Here is a 22,659-nt window from a genome sequence, read left to right as displayed (position 1 = left end):
GGATGGTAGGTCTCCAGGATCAGGGTTGGGGATTCCTGCTTTATGTGTACATTTAACCTCATGAAGTACATAGTTTCTTACAGCAAACATATCTTGAAAAATTAACCACATTCAAGATATACCGAGCTAGTGCATTTTTGCATGAGATATGTTATCATCATTAAACGTGATAATATAAGACTTCTGATATGTGTTCTAAGACAACACGCGAGGGCGCTGCACTTTATCTAATCACACCATCCTTTAAAATTATATCACTAATGAGAACTAAAAAGGAACATACTGTAGCACCAAAAAATACAGAGGAAGTCAAGCAAGAGCAAGAGGTCAGGAAATAATTTGTTTTACATAGGATAATGAATGCATTTCTGTGGCCTTGTTTTGCATGCCATGTCTGCAGAGTTCACCGTTTAGTAGACATCTTGCACCAAGTTGCTGTTGTGCAAGACTCAATATCATTTCCACATTACGGGTCTAATTTCTACAGAAACTATGAACAAAGTGCCATAACAGATCCTCTTTATTGCATTATTTTTTTTTTTTTTTACACAATGGAAAGTATGTGTTACATATACAAATGATAATACAAAAAAAAAAAAAAAGAGTCCATAAAACACCACATTAATCATACTGTCCAACTGATAAAAGCACTTGTGACTTGTGAAAAATACTTGTGACTACTGTATCATCATACTTGTGTTAAGCTGTCAGAAAAACGAAAAAAAAATACCAATCATGACCACCTAATAGTTAGTTAACCAACTAACACTAGCACTTTTCCTTTTCTTGTCTTTTTAATTAAAAAAAAAAAAAAAAAAAAAAAAAAAAACCTAATGCGTTCTATACTAGACTAACTGAGACTTGTCATGGCACTTGTATACTGTTGTTGTTCTCTTGTTGACCTGACTGCTTCTGTTGTTCTCATTTGTAAGTCGCTTTGGATAAAAGCGTCTGCTAAATGATTAAATGTAAATGTAAATGTAAATGTAATAGTTTATTAATCTCAATTTATGAACATTTTTGCCATGTTTAACATTATCAATGGTATTGGCATTTCTTTTAACATGAAGACCTAAAACGCTTTCATCAAAGAAACCGATTTGGAGCTGTTCTAGGAACTACAGCAGAGTTTGAGGCAACAGTTTCAGTCAAATGTGACCTTTCAGGTTCTGACTATTCATTGGAAAGCTGCTTTGATGTGACAATTGAGTGAATGAGAAGTTTGGTAATGTTAGGACTGTGACTGGGAGGCTCCGCGATCGTCATCGTCTGGTGGACAGTCAACAAAGTCAGCCAGCATAGAAGCCATTGCCTCATCATCCATCTGTAAAAGAGATTGAGCAAGAGGAGAGAGTCAGTTAGAGAGAATGCGCTGAATAAGCAACATATTGTTTATATGCTATTACCAGAATAAACATTAGAAGTCAAGAAGTTAACAAGAATACACTGTGTGCAAAAGATATTACAAGCAACTCAATTGTTTAAATAACTAATCCAAACTGATGCCACAAGTTACTTCATGCACGTATGCACATGCTGATGTAATGTGAATCCTTGCTGTTGTACATACCACATGCATGTTTATGCATAACTGTTACAGTAACAATCATCATTATTTAAGGAAATACGATTACTTGGAAAGGGTGACATTTAACAGTCATTACAGAGATCGCTGACATTTACAGTAATGCTGAGAACACAACATTGGTTTCTCACTGGTTTCTCAGTGTACTAAGATAAACAAAAAACACATTACCATTCAAAAGATTGGGGTCTGTAAGAATTGTTTTTTTTTTTTTTTTTTTAATAAGTCTCTTGTGCTCAAAAACACATTAATACTGTGAAATATTATAGTTTAAAAAGTCTTTATTCTATTTTATCAATCTGTAGTGTAATTTATTTTTGTGATAGCAAAGCTGCCATTTTTTAGCAGCAATCACTCAGGGCTTCATTGCCAGAAATATCAGCAGATTCTAATATGCCAATATGGTGCTCGAGTATTTTTTTTAATCAATTCGAGCCTGTGTGGCTATGGGCGATGTATTCGGAGAATTCAGGAATAATCACCAGGGCAAGACATTACTCCGTTACCTTTTTCTTTTCGGTGCCTTGCTCAGAAGACTCTCCTTCCTCGCGATCCTCCATTTTCCTCTTTGTACCCCTTGCTTCTGTATCCTCTCCCTGTTCACTGCTTTCTTTCTCTACCTCTTCTTCTTCCGTCTCCTCTACACTCTGTAACACCTCTTGCTCGGACGTGGATGGTGCACTCTGCACATTGGTTGTGTCTTCGGGCTGTAATTCTGGTTCTTGCTTTTGAACTTCGTCTTCTACAGTCAATTCCTGACCCTGTTGTGACGGCCCAGCATCTTCCGCAGGATCTTCTGGTCTTGCCATTTCTTGCTCACATGTTTTCACTTCAGGTTCAACTACCTCCACTCTGGTGTTCTCTTCAGGGCCTTCTGCATCTCCACTGATTACAAGACTCTCTATTTGGTCCTTGCCAACCACAGGTTCATTTCTCTCAACTGCTCCAATGTTCTCAATTTCCTCCAAGGTCCCCTTGTCCTTGATTCTTTCATCTGCATAGACACTCCTCACACCCTCCATCTCCTCGATCCCTGGTTCTACGTCTCGCTCTCTCTCCATGCAGAACATTTCTATCCCTTGCTGCTCTGCCTCGATCATGACCTCTGCCTCCCCTTCTCCCATCATCCCTCTGTCATTGTCTCCCTCCAACGGCTGGATCTCCTCACTTCCCTCTTCTTCCTCATCCTCTTCGTCATCATAGTCATCAAACTCCTCCTCACAGTACTCTTCATCAATTAAGTCACTGCCTTCCTCTTCCTCCTCTTCGTCCTCCAGGCCCTCCTCTTCCTCTTCCTCCTCTCCTAATTCATCCTCCTCCTCCAGCTCCTCTTCCTCCTCTTCCTCATCATCTGAGCTGTTGATGTTGATGACATTCTGGTCCACCTCATTTGCTGTGGGCTGTGGCTGGAGCTGACGGCTGGTCTGAGCAATCTGGTTTTGAAGCTGCATCTGTAAAGACAAGCCCAGCGTAGGTGGCTGCCCACCTGGAGAAGTCTGCATCAACATCTGCTGAAGTTGCGGACCACCCGTCATCGAGTCTGCAAGTCCAGCAGGTGATGCTGAGAGTGAAGCTGTAGTTGAGTTCAGAGGAGGCACCAGAGACACAAGCTGGGCTGTCTGGCTCGGTCCAGGGAAAGAGTTAATGTTATTGGCGTTTGCTGGTAGAATCTGGAGGGGAATGGAGGTGGGCAGCTCATTAGGTAGCGAAGTGTCAACCGATCCAACCTCACCCACTATAGGGGCAGAAGGCTGCAGGCCACCTACGGCAGGAACTGCTGACTGGGACAATGACTGTGCATTTACCGCTCCATCTTGCATCTCCATCATCATACCCGCTGGCATGATTACCACGCTATCATCAGAATCGCTCTCCAAAGAGATCTCTACATCTTCCGGTTCTTCTTTGTCGTAGCGGACAAAAACTTGTCGTTGACCTTCAGGGGCTCCAAGACCTGCCAGTTCACCCGGTTGGGCTGGAGAGAGCAGTAGGTCCCCTGGAATGGCCGTAGTGTCTGCTGGTGTCAGAAGAACCGGAGGAGCCAAAGGTAGATGATTCTCCAAAGAACCAAGCAGGGTAGCGGGACCTAAGCCCATGGGATGTCTGGCAGGGAAAGGCCCTGTTGCAGGACCACCAAGGAGGGTAGGGATGGACAGCGAGGAGTTTTGGCCAGAGGCAAGTACAGGGGCAGTTGGGGTTGATTTGAGAGTTAGAGGGGTGAGAGGGAGAGAGATTGAAGGTGTGCGAGGATGAATAAGGGTGTTGCATATAGTCAGAGCTTCAGCACAGAATGACGATACCTGTAGGGAAACACCAAGAAACAAAAAAAGAGGGAAGTGCCAATAGTCATATTATGTGAGGTCAGTATAAATTTGACTATGCCAATACATAATGAAAGAGACAATTTCACCATTGTTCAACAGGGTGACAGTAATTGAATTAAAATTGAAAACATACCTCATGGCCAATTGCAAAGATTGAAAAGTATTTGTGATCGAGAAAACGATTATGGAATTCAATTAGAAGACATGACCAGCTGATTTGGAAAGAGGGGTTATGACTCTAAAGTTTTAACCATCGCCACAGAGAATGTCAAATCGATAGATAGGAAACAATTTTTGTGTAAGAAGAAAAAAAGTGCAACAATGCTTTAATGATTATAATCGGGTGTGCTTTTCAACAAATTACAGCCGTGAAGCATCACAAATTAAACGTATAATAAATTCCAATTGGAACATTATCGAAAGTGACAGCACCCTTAGGACAAATTTGAGAGAAAAACCAATGGCCAGATATAGACATTCAACAACTATACAAATTAAGTTAGTACGCATCTACCTGCCCCTGAAAAGATGACGTGGTTTGGTTATTTAGTAGGAAATTTCAGATGTGGGTGATGTCAACATTGTTATAATAAGGTGAGAACATATTTTACTGATGTGTCTTCTGGGAAAGTATAACCAATTAAGTCTTTTATTTTTTTTAAATTCACTGAGAGGTCCCTGAAAGATACTGGAATTGAATCTATCCCATGTTCAATAAGGTGGAAATAGACAGAAACAGCTTCTTCAACGAGACTTTTTGGATTCATTCTCGGGGCGACTACGCGTAGATCTACTTTTAACTAGTTGTAATGATTTAAGCCCAGTACATTAAAGGCTTTTTATCCTACCACTTGAGTGCCTTGGAAGTATTTCATCTACATAATAGACTGACAAAGTAATTGAATCTCTCAAAGGGATATTCCACCCAAAAGTATAAATAAATTCTCCAAACAACATTGGACCACAATAACTTTCATTATATGGTCAAGAAAAAGAAACAAAAACATACCTTATTTCAAAATACCTTCCTAAAAATCAAACAGGTTTGGAATGACATGAGGTTAAATAAAAGGCACAAGTTTCCTTTTTTGGCTAAATTAAGAAATGTGATAGCTGTGTGATGAACCACAGACAGATACAACTCTATGCCAGGGCCACGCTCAATTTGCATTTTCTATTCTAGTGTTAAAATAGGCTAAATTTAGCTTTTGGAGACAATAAAAAGCAGTTTGCCAGGTGTAACGTTTCTTTTTAATTTCTCAATACTTTCCTTTACACTTTTGTAAACATGAATCACTGTCTCCAGTTACAGTCTCCTGCGTCATCTGAAGCACACATCCAGTACACCACCCAAAATGTGCTTTCACAGTGAAAGCGAACAGCCACATAAGAACGAATACAAATGTCAAAATGAATGTCTGTGTACGTCAATCACTGTATACTGACATTAGTTTTTTTTTATGTTTGCACATTCAGACAGGTTGGGTGCCATTAAATTGTTTAAACTAGAATGTATAATAACAAAGACTAGATTTTGGTACACTGATTTCGCAAATCACTGGTTTTAAACGTATGAAACATATATAGGCATAAGTCTATTTGAAGTTGTCTGAGATACCATAAGAAATACTGGGAACTCTTTACAACAGTTCAGTTCATTAACCATAACTTGCATTATGCATTACATATAATGTGGTCAAGTTGTTAATATTAATGTCTAATATTAAAACATTCAAAGTTCTATACATTTAAGTTAATGTATTAAGGATAAGCAAATTAATGAGCGACAGCATATTTATAAATTAACAAATGCAGTAAAATTGTTCTTCATTATTAGTTCATGATACCTGCTTTAAATAATGTTAAGTTAAACCTAATTATAAAGTGGCAATGAAATGCCCTTTTTAAGTGTCAACACAGACTTCAACAGCCTCTTATTGCCACATGCATTTACTCAACTCTTGGGCCTTTTGCAGTGCTTCTGCTTTTTCAACACTTTCTGGTTGTCAAACTGAACATTCATTTTATAATGTGTTATTTTTCTGGATCATCTGATTGAGTTTGATGGGAACTGACTCATATATCTATGAAAACTGACAGAGACCAATTGAAAAGTAAAGTTTTAGTCAAGGATGTTCACTCACCATGATGTTGCGATCTCGCCTTCCGTGACTGAAGGCAGACACTGCGCAGGAGAGGGGAGGAGGCCAGCGGGGAGAGGGCACCAGCACAAGTGCCAGTAAGAGGCGGTAGAGCTCTCTGCGAGGAGAGGGGCTGCCATACTGGCCACTGACAGCACCTACCTCCAGCACACAGTGAGACTGCTGCTGCAGACGCACACACAGAGGCACCACCAGGTCTTGGATCCTCTAACAAGGGAGAGCAACATGAAACACAACTTTCCATACTAAAAACATAACCTAACGTAACGTAACATAAAAAGACCTCAAAACAGAAACATGAACAGACCTTATGCAGATCTTCTTTCAACAAAGTTCCACTGGTCAATATTATCTGTCTTAATGCTGTAAAGGAATCATTCATCATCAGTAAGTGTATTTCTGCTAGTAAAATTTTAAATTCACTGATCTTCACGGAGTGCTCACCCCGAAGAGCAGCGACACATGTGTCTTGATTGGCTAGCACATCTCCTTTCCTCTGTAGTGATATTCCATCTCCCATTCCCAATCCTTTCGTTCGACGAGGACCTGACTTGCCAGCAGAACCAATCAGGTCATTCATGGACTGTGACTGTTGTCCGGAACGAAGCTAAACAGCAAATTAAAGAACCATTGGAGAAAGAAATGGAAAATTTATTGAATTCATTTTCATCAAAAAGTGGTCTTAAAAACGAGATGACAATGCACAAAGATGACCATGTGATATATTTGGAGTCAGTTTCACACAGAAAGGCTGCATTTATTTAATCAAAAGTACAGTAAAAAAAAAAAAGTAACTATTACAATTTTAAATAGTTTTTCAATTTTAATATATTGTGAAATGCAATTTGTTCCTATGATATCAAATCTGAACAATCAGCAGCCATTACTCCAGTATTCAGTGTCACATGATCCTTCAAAAATCATTCTAATATGCTGATTTGATGCTCCAAAAATGTCATATTAACAGTGTTGAAAACAACTGTGCTGCTTATTTTAGTTTAGAAACCGTGATGCAATTCAGTATTCTTTCAAGAAAAAGAAATTAAATTGAAATTTTACTGTCAATTGATTGATTTAGTGCATTCTGGCAGAATATAAATTTTTAATTCTTCAGATTAAACACCCATCTTCGCCAGGAGGCTCATCTCTAATTTCATTGCCCAAGATGTTTGTGTTTCAATGACCCTTAAACCTACCTTGACTGCTTCTGATGCTGGCGTGATGTCACCCATCAAATGAGTGAAAAGTAATTCTGTGTGAGAGGGGCTTGCCTGAAGCAGAGAGGCACCTCCTACTCTTACCCACAGTTCAATGGTACGGTACACGGTCACTCGCACTGAACTGTCGGTAAAACAGAACATATCGTCAAATGGTTGGACACTTAGATAAAATAACTAAGCGAGCATACTTTGTGCTTCATTCACAACAGAAGTGTGTTACTATGTCACAATGAAATGTAATTAAGTGTTCACAGGAAAAGCATTTCAGAAATGCTAATAAAAGGTAATCATGTCTGACCACCAATGGTCAGAGTGGCCAAGATTGTTAATACAAAGCACAAAAAGGATCATATTTAATTATTCAGTTCCTGTAATACCTGTATGCTCTTTGCTGGCCCAGACTGGCCTCAGGCAGAGGTGTCCATGCAGACAGAGATCGTGAGAAAAGCCTTGTGAGCACACTGCTATACTGGATCAGTCCACCACCCACACTGTACCACACACACACACACACACACACACACACAAAGCCATTAAAACTGATCTGCTACTTTTGTACATTTAACCAGCGACCACCAACATACAATTCGGTCCCACTTTATATTAGGTGGCCTGAACTACTATGTACTTACATTAAAAAAAAGTACAATGTACTTACTGTGTTCATATTGTATTGTAAAACACTTTTGCTGCTATTGAGGTGGGATAGGGGTAAGGTTAGGGAGAGGGTTGGAGGTATGGGTAAGTTTAAGGGTGGGTTAAGGTGTAAAGTATGGGTCAACAGTGTAATTATAAATGTAATTACAGAAATTAAATACAGATGTAATTACAGTTTTTTTTTTAAATATAAGTACAATGTAAAAACATGTATGTACACAATAAGTACATTGTACTAAATTATTAATTAAAAGGTAAGTACATACAGGGGCGTTGCTAGGGTCTTGATACATTGCTAGGGTCTTGATACACCCCCCGCGCTTTTGGTAATTTGGAAGCGTTGAGCATTAAAGACTTTTTACAGCATTCAGGTGCATTTTTTGTAGCATTTTAAATGATAGGTAAAAAGATAGAATGCTTTATTTGTAGAACTGTAACAGCAATTCACTGAAACACAAATAAATAATCATAGTCTCTGCCTCCTTCCTTGACACCACCTAATCTGTCATTTATTTTTGTTTTGATAATAAATGGAGCCAGCCTCCAAAAGTGAAACCTGTCCTGTGATTTTTTTTTTGTTCTTATACATTAAGTGTTTGTTGTCTTTACATTCAAATAATAATGTTTCAAATAATCTAGAATATATATGGAATAAATAGCATTCAATATAAAATGAGTATCTCTCATATATTAAAATCATAAAGAGTTTTTATGTGAAAGATTTGCTTTGTTGTGCATTAGAACCACACGAGGCATTTTAGTCATATTACAAAATAATTTATTGAGGCCAAACATAATATAACATTATAAACTGTGTCACTTCACCACGTGACAGCAGCAAGCAGGCTCCTGTGCATTCATTGACATAAACATAAAAATCACTCGCGCCTGACGCGCTATTCGCGTCCGGTGTGAACGCACCATAGTCACCTGACTTAAAGTTCAATGATAGGAATGAAACAATGAATGAATTGTTGTTAATTCTCCATTTTCACTGTATGTTTCATTAAAAAAACGGCAGCAAAACAGCGATTAAAAGCCGTTTAGCTCGCGTCTCGCGAGATGAGAAAAGTGACATCGGTTGCTATAGGTAGCCTATCAGACAGAAAAGTTGATGCTAGCGATGTTAGGATTTCCTAACCTGAAATAAAAAGAATGAAGCAAGATATGATTCCTAAAGTTATTTAGTATTTGCTTCGGTAATACCAATCGGGGAAAATCCTATCTTAAGACTCTTTCTGTAATACGGCCCCTGGTATTCTAGCTAGCTATCCATCTGAGGGGAATAACGTTAATTTACACATCGTGTTTCAATCGCCAAATCAGATTTATAGGCTACTTCATCTACATTCTTCACGAGAAACGGATTATGGCTCACAAAATGGATTAGTTATAGGCGAAATAGTAAGGTCCCACGTACTTTATATATACAGTACATGTTGTTCTGCATTAATACCACAGTAAGTACAGGGCTAGGTACGTTAGACCAGGGTTTGCTAAAGAGCCTTCACCGACCTGAGCTTAATGATGAGGGAACGGCGCCAGTAGATAACTCTTCTTGCCTCCTTATTTTACTTTTTAAAAAGTGTCTAATGTCCATAGCTACCACCAGAAGCCACAAACAACAATGACAGTAAAGCCCAAAGCTTTCTCCTCAGGCGCGCACTCTAAGCTGTAACCATAGTAACTTTGATCTGCTTGAACACAGTTTAATCGTCTTTAATACATGATTGATTCCGAAGGATAGATTAAAAGACCCGGTCATTTTTTTTTTTTTAATAAATACAAATTATTAAAATAAAATAAAAATAATTATCAATAAATTAATTTTTTTGAGATCCGGGGCTATAAAAAAAACATCCGGGGCATGTCTAACGACGCGCCTGAGTACATAGTAGCTAAGGCCACTTAATATAAAGTGGGTCCTACAATTCTTTAATCAAAAATTAAGTAGTCACACAATTAATGTTATATAATATGAAATACATGAAAGTTGCGTTGTTGGAACTCTTCCATGATTTTACTGAGGATGTGGATTTGTTGACTTAAAAGGGCAATTTTTCTCAGGCCCTACTCTGTACTCTATTTGTGAAAAATGGCAGGCGATGGTGTGTGTACCTACTTAATCATATTTTGCAGAAAAAACTGAGCTAAATTTGTTTTTCAAAATGGCAAATATAATGCAGAAAACTACAGTTTAGTAATATCTGTATATATATATATATATATATATATATATATATATATATATATATATATATATTATATAAAAAACCCAGGGCTTGGAATTTCCCCATTTAGACAGCTGAGAAAATGTGTGTGTGTGTGTCTACTTACGCCTTGATGAGAGCAGAGAGAAGTTCTAGAGTGTCGTTGTGTACAGAGGGTAAAACCATCAGCCTCAGACAGCCCTCTCCTGTTGGACTCTGAAACAAACTCCTTCAGTTAGTGTCCAACATTAAGCAAATTCAATGAATATTTTCACGAACAGTGACTTTTAACATCATTAATGTGCATGTAAACATACAGAAAGAGAGTTAAAGACTTACGATGCTCTTTGTATTGACTGCCAGGGCTCGACACACGAAATTGAGAACATGCTGAACAGGTAGACGTACTGAAGATGCAGGATCAGCACTGTGACAGGGAAATACAGGTGCACCTCAAAAAATTTGAATATCATGGAAAAGTTCTTTATTTTTTGTAATTTAATTAAAAATAAATAAATACAAAAATCAAACTTTCTTACAATCTAGTTTCATTGCACACAAACTGAAATATTTCAAGAGTTTTTTTGTTTCAATTCTGATGGTTATGACTTACAGCTTAGGAAAATGTAAAATTCAGTATCTCAAAAAGTTTGAACATTTTCTCAAAGATCAAATCAAAAAAAGATTTACAAAACAGAAATTTAAGATCTCCAAAGCAGGTTTAATTATACAACTCAATACTTGGTTGGGGCTCCTTTTTCTTGACTGTTTCAATGCGGCGTGGCATAGAGGCGATCAGCCTGTGGCACTGCTGAGGCGTTATTGGAACTCAGGTTTCTTTGATAGCGCCTTCAGCTCCTCTTTAGATTCTCCCCACAGATTCTCTGGTTCAGGTTCAGGTCAGGTGAGTTGACTGACCAATCAAGCACAGTAATATCATGGTCATCAAACCACTTGGAAGTGGTTTTGGTACTGTGGGCAGATGCTAAAGTCATGATGCAAAATGAAATCAGCATCTCAAAGCTTGTCAGCAGATGGAAGAATACAGTGCTCCAAAATCTTCTGGTGGATGGCTGCATTGACTTTGGACTTGATAAAACACAATGGACCAACACCAGCAGACGTCACGGCAGCCCAAAACATCGCTGACTTCAGAAACTTCACACTAGACTTTGGATTCTATGTCTCTCCAGTCTTCATCCAGACCTTGATTTCCAAATGAAATGCTAAATTTATTTTCATCTGAAAAAAGGACTGTGAACCACTGAGCAACAATCCAGTTCTTTTTCTCCTTACCCCAGTTGAAATGCTTCTGACGTTTTTTCTGGTTCAGGAGTGGCTTGGCTCTAGAAATGTGACAGCTTTAGCCCATTTCCTGAAGACGTCTGAGTGTGGCGACTCTTGATGCGCTGACTCAGGCTTCAGTCCACTCCTTGTTAAGCTCTCCCAAGTTCTTGAATCTGCTTTTCTTGACAATCTTCCCAAGGATGTGGTCATCCAGGTTGCTTGTGCACCTTTTCCTACCACACTTTTTCCTTCCAGTCAACCTTCTATGAATATATTTTGATACAGCACTCTGTGAACAGCCAGCCCCTTCAGCAATGACCTTCTGTGGCTTGCCCTCCTTGTGGAGGGTGTTGATGATCATCTTCTGGACAACTGTCAAGTCAGTAGTCTTTCCCATAATTGTGGTTGCATGTTTTAAACTAGCCCAAGAGGTACCCAGTATTTATACTCAAAATGAATCAAGCTCAAAATGGAATATTCAAATTTTGAGATACTGAATTGTTTTTCCCTAAGCTGTAAGTCGTAACCATCAGAATTCAAACAAAAAAAACCTTTTGAAATATTTCAGTTTGTGTGCAATGAATCTAGAATATAAGAAAGTTTGCTTTTAAAGACCTTTTCCATGATATTCAAATTTTTTTAGATTCACCTGTATATCTCACTAATATGGATCAACGTCTCAAAAATCTTCATAAAAAGTTAACTAAGCTCAACAGACAGGAAAAAGCAGCTATAAAAATACAAAGAATTAAGCCACATAACATCAGTACTACCTAAGAGTGTGTTTAATAGCCAGACAAATGGCCTTGTAACGATGATGGAGCTGAAGGATCAGAAGGGGATCTACGTCATCCAGGGGAGGGAAAGGCAGTTCAACACCAGGACCCTCATACTGTACTGTTCCTTCTGCAACGGTGACGGCACAAAAAACCAACAAGAAATTAACAAATGTTTCTCTCAGTACAACACAAATACCCAGAACACACCACATACCTGTTTCTGCAACCTGGTACAGCTGTCCCAGCATGCCGTTGGCTGATGCTAGAAGGCAGTGCAGCTGATTGGTCCAGCCCTCAGCCCTGCGCCCTCCTCCCCCTCTTTCCAACACCCCGCTGAGACAGGGCAATCTGCCATAACATTCACAAGCCACCTTCCAACGAATAAAAATGAGAATTACAATGCAGAAATTTTGATTCAGTTTTTTGAGCTTTTAGCTACACACATTATCCTTTAATTCCACAAGCAGATGTAACTAACCTCTTGCACTTTAGGATTATCGGAATCCATCTTAGACAGGAAATATGCTCCAAGCTTTTCCTGTAAGGGACAATGATTAGATTATTCCAATACAAAGTAACTGAAAAAAAAAAAGGTATCATTAATGGTTATTGGTTATACTGACCCTCAGAGATCCGCAGGCCCGTGGGTAGTAGATCATACATGCCATCATTCCTTTCATAGCAACTAGGTGGCACTTTGACAAAACAAAAAAACAAAAAAAAAAACTTATTTTGATGCTGTGTGGCACAACAGTTTAATAAACAATATAAAATACTGTTCAAAGGTTTGTGGTCAGTAATATTTTTTAAAATTAAAGTTGCACTTATTTGATGAAAAATGCGATAAAATTATGTCAAAATATTACTACAAATTAAAAATGGTTTTCAAATTAATAAATAATTTTAAAATGTAATTTATTCCTGTGATGGCAAAGCTGGGTTTTCAGCAGCCATTGCTCCAGACGTCAGTGCCACATGATCTTTCCGAAATCATTGCAATATGCTAATTTGGTTTTCAAGAAATACTTATTATTAACAATATTGAAAACAGTTGTGTTGCTTAAAATCTTTGTGGAAACATGACAGAATTTTTCAGGATAATTTAATGAATGCTTTTTTTTTTTTTAAACATTTTTATATATTAAAAAAATGGTTTCATACAATACAAGTGTCTTTGCTGTCATGCATGTTCTTTTTTTATTATTCAGCGACAGCAGAGAAAGTATTGACCCCAAACCTTTCAGTGGCAGTGTATATTTGAGGACAACACTTTCCACAAGTAAACAAGCTCGGCTTTAACTAAGTAACACTCAGTGACATAACAGTACAAAATTAATTTGATTTAGGACTACAGTTTAACTGATTTAAATCTAAATGTGACATGGACACACATGCATTTTTACCTCAGATTTGAGACTGAGCAGGGAGGTCAGGATACCCAGGATAGAGTTAAGTCCCACCTCCCTAGCCAGCTCTGGCAGCTGGGATGAATACTGCAATAGGTCCTGCAGCACACTCACAGCAAGCTGCACAGTGGGGAGAGGGGCCTGCGACTGTGTGTTTGAGAACAACAGCAGATACATTACTAAATCATACAGAACTGGATAAAATCAGAAAAGACCTATCAAGTGGATCCAGGCAAGAGAACAGAAAGCAAATTTCTGATTCTGAAGACATCTCTCACCTGAATGACCTGCTGCAGAGTTCGCAGCCATGAAAGGCAATGCTGCTGGAAGACTTCACTCGAACTGTCCTTCACCAGCACAGACAGGAGGCAGAGACCCTCAAACCTGAAACACACATCATCACGTCCATATAAAGTCAAGAGGAAACAAGTAGCGACAGATCCTTTTTTTCATATTTGATGTACTTCGGAGTGAAAGGGCTTATCGAAAAAGAAAACTTGAATCTAATCATTGGTTGATTGAATGGAAGAAGATCTGAATAAGAGCTTGCAGTTGGTTGTAAGAAAGTGATGCAAATAATTTTAAGGCAGCAGTGTTTTTTTCTGAAACTGTAAAAAGTTAGATGTTTTTGGAAAATTGTTTTTATTCATGTATTTTTGTAAATGCCATTCCTTTACAAAATTACCTATAGTCTCTTAACATCCTACTTCTGGTCTAATATATTATGCATGTATGTATGCATGTGGAATTTGAATTATATTTTTTTCTTTCGCCCTTCTGTTCTATTCTCTATCAATGGTTATGTACTACCTTTGGTTTTGATCCTGAAACAGAAAAAAGTGACACTGGGTAACAATCCATTTCCTTGAAATAATGCTTGTTCTAATAAAACGTTTGGACATAAGGCAGCAGTAACATCTAGAACTCAAGAGAAAAGTGTGAAACAGGGGCGTTGCTAGGGTCTTGATACATTGGGGGCTTAGACCAGACCCCCCCCCCGCGCTTTTGGTAATTTGGAAGCGTTGAGCATTAAAGACTTCTTTTACAGCATTCAGGTGCATTTTTGTAGCATTTTAAATGATAGGTAAAAAGATAGAATGCTTTATTTGTAGAACTGTAACAGCAATTCACTGAAACACAAATAAATAATCATCGTCTCTGCCTCCTTCCTTGACACCACCTAATCTGTCATTTATTTTTGTTTTGATAATAAATGGAGCCAGCCTCCAAAAGTGAAACCTGTCCTGTGATTTTTTTTTTGTTCTTATACATTAAGTGTTTGTTGTCTTTACATTCAAATAATAATGTTTCAAATAATCTAGAATATATATGGAATAAATAGCATTCAATACAAAATGAGTATCTCTCATATATTAAAATCATAAAGAGTTTTTATGTGAAAGATTTGCTTTGTTGTGCATTAGAACCACACGAGGCATTTTAGTCATATTACAAAATAATTTATTGAGGCCAAACATAATATAACATTATAAACTGTGTCACTTCACCACGTGACAGCAGCAAGCAGGCTCCTGTGCATTCATTGACATAAACATAAAAATCACTCGCGCCTGACGCGCTATTCGCGTCCGGTGTGAACGCACCATAGTCACCTGACTTAAAGTTCAATGATAGGAATGAAACAATGAATGAGTTGTTGTTAATTCTCCATTTTCACTGTATGTTTCATTAAAAAAACGGCAGCAAAACAGCGATTAAAAGCCGTTTAGCTCGCGTCTCGCGAGATGAGAAAAGTGACATCGGTTGCTATAGGTAGCCTATCAGACAGAAAAGTTGATGCTAGCGATGTTAGGATTTCCTAACCTGAAATAAAAAGAATGAAGCAAGATATGATTCCTAAAGTTATTTAGTATTTGCTTCGGTAATACCAATCGGGGAAAATCCTATCTTAAGACTCTTTCTGTAATACGGCCCCTGGTATTCTAGCTAGCTATCCATCTGAGGGGAATAACGTTAATTTACACATCGTGTTTCAATCGCCAAATCAGATTTATAGGCTACTTCATCTACATTCTTCACGAGAAACGGATTATGGCTCACAAAATGGATTAGTTATAGGCGAAATAGTAAGGTCCCACGTACTTTATATATACAGTACATGTTGTTCTGCATTAATACCACAGTAAGTACAGGGCTAGGTACGTTAGACCAGGGTTTGCTAAAGAGCCTTCACCGACCTGAGCTTAATGATGAGGGAACGGCGCCAGTAGATAACTCTTCTTGCCTCCTTATTTTACTTTTTAAAAAGTGTCTAATGTCCATAGCTACCACCAGAAGCCACAAACAACAATGACAGTAAAGCCCATGTCTAACGACGCGCCTGGTGTGAAATAAACAAACAATAAAAAAAAAGTTTTTTTAAGACTTAGAACATCGATAGGATTTGGCAATGCAAGAAATGTCTTTAAATGTTTTATGAAAAATGCAATGATAAGGGCAGGGAAGATATGGTGTACAATAAGAAGATTTGAGTTTTCTGACAGCTCACCTGGTCTTACTGGACCCGAGCCGTGCATTACTGATGCCCACCAGACAACCCACAGCTCCCGTGCTCTGAAAAACCATTCAAACCAGTGTCACTAACACAAACAGACAGAAGAACATCTCCTCAGTGTGCTTTCAAATTAAACACAGAGGCGTTATAGGAGAAGAGAAGACTACGTTACATATGAAACCGTGAACTTAACTACCAGCTCAGTTACCACAGAAACGAGCACACTGGTCATTAGACATATCATTAAATCATAATTACGTTTCGTATTGATATAGACATTGTATACACTACAAACTAAGAAAGTCACATAACGTTAACCATAAAGCTTCCATTTAAACCAAGGAAGCGCACGCACACTACCTCGCGCCGCACGTTAGCACAAGACCTCTGCCATACCTGAGCCCCGATCACTCCATGCTCACGGTAGTTTGCTAGAAGCGCAGGTAGATATTCAGGTCTATCCTCCTTTAGGACAGACACCAGTCCTTCTGTTAAGCGAGTTATGTTGGGGCCATGCAGCCAAACCGCTGAAGCCATCTTAGCGCCCTGTATGACGCGCAAGTCCCGCGACGAGTGTATAGCTCGGTGACGTCAACTCGTCGCGTCAGGTACTTTTGGTATTTTTCAAAAATAGCAGAGAATGTCTAATAGACGGGCTCTGAAAATAGTTTGTTATTGTTTTCGGTATAATCTGCCTTTACAGAAAGAGGCGGATACAGGATTGTTAGATCATAAATAAGTTTTCTTATCCCCAAAAATGCTTAAAATAAACAGTGTAGGTCTAACGTTACTTAAAACATTTTTAAATAACATTTTCCCATTGAATTCAAATTATGTCATTTTAGTCAATAAAATGTTGTTTATACACTGTAACTAGTTTTTTATTTTATTTTTTTATTAAGCAGGAAGCATAATACACTACCAGACTCAGGTTTGGACACAGTAATGCTTTTTATTATCTAAAAAACCTTGTGATCTTTCGTTAATTACTCAGAACTGACAAATATAAATGATATCTAAGTATAAACGTCTTTACAAAATTAAACTTTAAAATGCTTGACATTTTTGTCATTCAGTTTTAATGATTGTACTATTATTTAGTACAAAATAGTAAGAATAAAGAAATAAGTAGATGTTTCCCAACCTTTGACTGGTAGTGTATCTTTTATTTATTCAGTATCAATATTAGCTGTGAGAAGTAGCTTAAAAACTATTTATTAAGACACTTAAATGCTTAGATCCAACTGAATCTGCAATCAAAACAGGCTCCATTGAGATAACAAAAGTTTTACATTAAGATGATGGCATAAGAAAAATGAATCTTAAGGTTTTCTGATTTGATTGATCAGGTTCATTTTCATTAAAATTAATTTTGAATTTAAAATAAAATATATCCTGTCACAGTTCTGTATTATAAGATTAGGAAATACATCATGACTGACTTTGATCGTTTACATCCCTGTGTTATGAAGTACTAGAATGTATAGTATAGTGGGTAGCAGAACAGTTACCTGCGCAGCTGGGTTTTTATGATTCTGCACTGATGACTCCAAACTGTACATAAAACAATTATACAGCAATTATACATCAGAAAAGGACAAAACAAGACAGACACGACCTCATCTTCAACTCAAGGGCACATGAAAGCTGAAATCTAAGCAAGTATGCACGTTGGCAGGGTTGTATGGGTGCTTTAAAGCAATCCTTTATTTTAGAGATAGCTTTTTGTCCTTGAATGGGAGCTCTACTTTTTTCACTGCAAAATGTTACTTCCTTGTACATATTGTAACATAAGTAAATTTGCCATTGTTCAGTAGTAAACTATGCAGAATGTCATAGGAAAGGGCTGATCCTGGGAGAACAAGAGTAAAAAGTCAAATTTCCTGGAAATCATGCTATAAACGTGATTTTAAAATAACCATCATCAAAATATTTCTGGCAGTCCAATGGTTACATCAGCAGTTTCTGTGAACTAAAACATGGAATGAGCATGAGATTTTCAACCTAACTGAGCTTAATTTACAAGCAACATTATAAATCATCACATTTTGGCAAATAAAGTTTGGCAGGCACAAATAATGAGGAATTATGTTGTGTGTGTGTGGCACATACTGAGCTTGTCCCTGTCCTCTTGTTTAATCTTCAAGCTAACTTCGCACTGAAGACTTGTTGCAGTGTTCACATTATCTACAACTCAACATGTGGAATAAATGCAAAAATGTACAATAAGAAACCAGATGCTTGTGTCCCGACTTGTATTGCCAACTACTTTTCCACTAAAAAAAAATGCCACGTCCTTAATTATTTGAGTATTGCGTGCACATCAAGTGCACAGAAAACTGTTACTACATATTTTTTATGATATGTATACATTTTACATAACTATAACATAAAAGCTGCTAAGCAAGTATGGATGGATCAGATTACGGGTATAGGAAAGTGGAATAAAATTAACACCAAACTCAAGTTCCCTATGGTGTTTGTGAACAGTGTATGCACTGTACAATGAAATAACATAGAACATATACCATAATTACATAGCTATTAATCCCCACTTTATATATAAGTGGGAATATGATGACAAGAAATAAAGGAAAGGAAACGAAAAAAGGTAAAGAAAGAATTAAAAAATATATTCACCCCTGAATCAATGGACCCTTTTGCCCACCAACAATACATTGATGTTTAGAAGACCCATCAGTTTCTCCCTCCATTTCCTTCTCCCTCAGTCTTTATATCCAACAACTAAGCATCATAGTGAAGTGGTTCATATGACCAGAGAAACAGGAGGTCAGTTAAAAGACCACATCACCGATGCTAAAATGGTGTGAAAGGGACCCAAAAGACAAAGAAAGAGTTAAGAAAAGAAAGAAAGAGGCTCTGAAAAATCAGTAAGTGCTCCACTCTATCAGATGGGCCCAGTGGAGCAGAGGTATGAGTACTGGCAGGTTGACACCCCACCCCTGTCGCCCGGTTACAACCACCACACCGTGTCATGTGTGTGTGTGTGTGTGTGTGGAAGGGCCATTAGCAGAAGTGATCGTCCTCTTCGTCTTTCATTCCCTTCAGCCTGAGCCTCGCAAAGTCCTCAAACACAAAGTCATCATCCTGTGAGAAATTACTAAAGACAAAAAGAAATGAGAATTATGTTACGCATACACGCGAAAGCATGAGTCTGTGAACGAAACACACGGCCAACTCACTTTGTTTCAAACTCTATGAGGTTGGCATCCACAGGGACATCTGTCTCTGGCACAGCTGTGGTGGACAGGGATTAGAAAAAAATGAGGCAATGAAAAAACTAGTTCCAAAGTTGAATCAAAACTACACCTACATTGTCAAAACTCATTGTTCATGCTGAAAAAACGCCCATAAAAATGCAGTAATATTAAGATGATGATATTATCTTCTAAGTCAAAATTGAACTATCGTACAAGTATCACATTCACAGCTAGGTCGTGGAACATGCATATTTTTATATACACACTGATATATAAAAATCAGTGTTTAATGTAATTCTGCCATTTTTACTCAAAGCAACTTAAAAATATAATAAAAACAATTACATAATAATATATAACCCTTCATAATGATCTTATTAAATATGTTACTGTAGCTGTTTGAAAAAGCAGAAAAAAATAAAATAGTAGTTTTAAGACATTCAAGAAGTATATATTTCTATATTTGTCAAGTGTATAATAATAATTATTAGTAGAAAAAATAATAATAGGTTGAAAAGTAGAAAAAAAGCTATAATTAAAGGGATAGTTCACCCCAAAAATGAAAATTCTGACATTAATCACCCTCATGTCTTTCCAAATTTTATTTATCTTCATAAAAAATTTAGATATTTTTGATGAAATCCGAAATCTGACCCTCAATAGACAGCAACGCAACTACCATGTTCAAGACTCGGAAACATAGTAAGGACATTGTTAAAATAGTCCATATGACATCAGTGCTTCAACATCAGTGGTTTACTTTTATGAAGCTATGCAAATACTTTTTGTGCGCATAGAAAACAAAAATAACAAGTTTATTTGATTCTTTTTTTCAATGTCAGTCTTCGACGTGCGTTTACGAGAGTATCACGGCGCAAGAGAACAACAGAAGAACCGAAGTGTGCACGGAAGAGAGAAACTGTCGAATTAACTGTTTTCTTTGCACACAAAAAAGTATTCTCATGGCTTCATAACATTAAATGTTGAACCACTGATGTAACACAGACTATATTAGCAATAGCCCCATTTCCACTGTCAAGCCAAAAGCAGGCGTACCAGTGCATGCCATGGCCATTCATGTTTCCACTGTCACTTCTGGTGCTTAATCATGTCCCATCGGTGTTTCCTCGGGGCCAACGGCCCAGGATTTTTGGCCTGTGAAAAAAAACCTTGGGCCAAAGTGGGCCAGCTGGGGCTAGAGAAGTGGTTACGAACAAAGGTGGAGTTTCTCCGCATCTGGAGAGCGTCAGTGCCGTGGATCATTTAGGAAAATGTTAACAGCTATCACACCAGCATTAAAAACTTTTGAAATAATTTAAGTTCAAAACTCATTTTTGATCTAAGTCAGCAGCAAGTGTTTGAAATTATTTGATCCGATGTGGATTATAATCGCCATACAAGGCAGAAATATTTATAAGCGATGCACAAGACATGGTATATACGATGTTAGACATCAATTTCTTATTCTTTATCAGAATCATGTATTTATTAAATAACATATTTTATCTTATCTTTAATGTTTTTCTTTTATGTTTTTTTATGTTTTTTATGTTTTGTCTTTTCTGTTTTTCTGTTCAGGTTTTTCATAAAAATATAGAAATTATAATTCTTTCTAAATGTGATGTATACTGTAACTACAAATAAACAGAAACAGAATTAATTAATTTCATTTATTATTGTAAAACTCTGATGCTTTAAAATCTTTAACAAGGCAAGCAAACAAACATATTCAGTTTGTGATCACGCTAGTTCCAGTGCTTTATTTCTTATTAGTTTTCTGATAACATCTCTTTGATGGTGAAATGATGGGGTTGCATGACATTGTTCCTGAGAGGCGTGTAAAGGGCGTGTTTTAGTGAAGCGCTACGAAGCTTCTGGGCCGATGGTGGAAACGCAGTGTGATTTTGGCCTCAATGCTACAGGTCTGAGGCTATTAGCTCCGCTTGGCCCATTTACAGCACTGGGCCGACAGTGGAAAAGCAGCTAATGTACACTAATGTCCACTACTTATCTGAGCCTTGACAGTGTCAGTTGCTGTATATGGAGTGTCAGAGAGTGCTAGGATTTCATCAAAAATATCTTAAGTTGTGTTCCAAAGATGGATGAAGGTCTTACAGGTTGGAACGAAATTTGATTTTAGGGTGAACTATCTCTTTAAGAAATATCAGACATTTATATATACATAACATGCCTGCAGACATAATGAGATAAACACGAACTGTTACCTGACTGTGGTCTAGAGTTGGGCTGTTCGGAGGGCTTAGGGTGCATCAAGACAAAAGGCAGCTCCACAGGCACATCACTAACAAAACACAAAGAAGTGTTTGGATTCAGTGTTAGGATATTCTGTACAAATATAAAAAAGTCTTTTTTTTATTTCTGTGTCAAATGACATACTCACCCTCCACGAGACACCACAAGCTTCACTTTTACTCTGTAGGACACCAAGATCCCCAGGACCTCCTTATTGGACACATCCTTCACTCTGTAAGCACAGGGAAACACATGCTGAACATACAGAGCAATTACAAAAAGCAACGCAGCTGTTTGAGAGGTTCTGCTGGAGGGTTTATGGACATATGGGTTGAGTTAACTTTATAAGCACTAGAAACACAACAGCAAGCAAGAAGCAGCATGTGATGCACTGTCAGGTGAAGGCCACTTACATGGTGCTGGAGGCCAAGTTGGTGTCTTCGTGTTTTAGCTGTCCATCCAGAGCCAGACCCCTCTTCTCTCGGTTACTGCTCAGTGTGGGGGTGAGGGTGTACACCTTACAGAACGTGGAGCTGGGGGACACCTGGTCACTGCACATGGCCAAAACAAAACAGAGTGAGTCTTGTGCTCTATGCATATCAGAAAAATAAGCACTGACCATATTGTAAAGATTATAATGATTAATCTTCAGTACTAGAAAAAGTTTAAAAACGGTATATGGTGAAAATTGTGGCTAAATGCATTTGGGTAATAAGGGGGTGAAAGGGAGGTAAAATAGTTCTATAATAAGTTGGAAAACTACTGAAAACTACTCTTTTTTTAATAACTGAAATATGGCTGAAAAAAAAGAAGAAAATAATGGTTGAAAAACGAAAAATTCAAAAATGTATTCAAAATAAAATAAATAAAAATAAAGCTAAATAGAAATACAAAAAAAACTAACTAAAATTAAAATTAAATAAAAATTTATGTATACAGTACATAATTAAAAACGATTAGCAAAACGATTAATTGCATCCAAAATAAAAAGTTATGTTTACATACTATACGTGCGTGTGGACTGTGTATATTTATTATGC

At 37.6% G+C, this 22,659-nt stretch overlaps 2 protein-coding genes across 2 annotated transcripts in view; both read right to left on the bottom strand.

Annotated features, from left to right (window-relative positions):
• Positions 1–502: 502 nt before the first annotated feature.
• On the bottom strand, positions 503–16,717 carry pelp1 (proline, glutamate and leucine rich protein 1). Its single transcript, XM_059528845.1, has 18 exons — positions 16,542–16,717; positions 16,140–16,204; positions 13,909–14,014; positions 13,628–13,777; positions 12,848–12,919; positions 12,703–12,762; positions 12,439–12,595; positions 12,219–12,351; positions 10,498–10,585; positions 10,286–10,374; positions 7,669–7,782; positions 7,268–7,412; positions 6,516–6,678; positions 6,379–6,434; positions 6,054–6,278; positions 2,092–3,885; positions 1,017–1,324; positions 503–774 (listed from the first exon to the last, which is right to left on the bottom strand). Exons 1-17 carry the CDS (start codon positions 16,680–16,682, stop codon positions 1,232–1,234), a joined length of 3,651 nt encoding a protein of 1,216 aa, XP_059384828.1. The 5' UTR covers positions 16,683–16,717; the 3' UTR covers positions 503–774; positions 1,017–1,231.
• Positions 16,718–17,825: 1,108 nt separating this feature from the next.
• The window catches only part of LOC132119089 (arrestin red cell-like), a 39,131-nt gene continuing 34,297 nt past the window's right edge, over positions 17,826–22,659 (bottom strand). Inside the window, exons 11-15 of the mRNA XM_059528839.1 lie at positions 22,033–22,170; positions 21,768–21,851; positions 21,592–21,668; positions 19,349–19,403; positions 17,826–19,266 (exon numbers count right to left, since the gene is read on the bottom strand). Coding sequence (XP_059384822.1) covers positions 19,173–19,266; positions 19,349–19,403; positions 21,592–21,668; positions 21,768–21,851; positions 22,033–22,170 — 448 coding nt within the window. The 3' untranslated portion in view covers positions 17,826–19,172. The remainder of the gene's footprint in view (positions 19,267–19,348; positions 19,404–21,591; positions 21,669–21,767; positions 21,852–22,032; positions 22,171–22,659) is intronic.

This window comes from Carassius carassius, chromosome 3 (genome assembly GCF_963082965.1).
Source record: "Carassius carassius chromosome 3, fCarCar2.1, whole genome shotgun sequence".
NCBI classification, from domain to species: Eukaryota; Metazoa; Chordata; class Actinopteri; order Cypriniformes; family Cyprinidae; genus Carassius; species Carassius carassius.
Note: the sequence above shows the minus strand (reverse complement) of the source record. Positions and strands in the feature narration are given on the sequence as shown.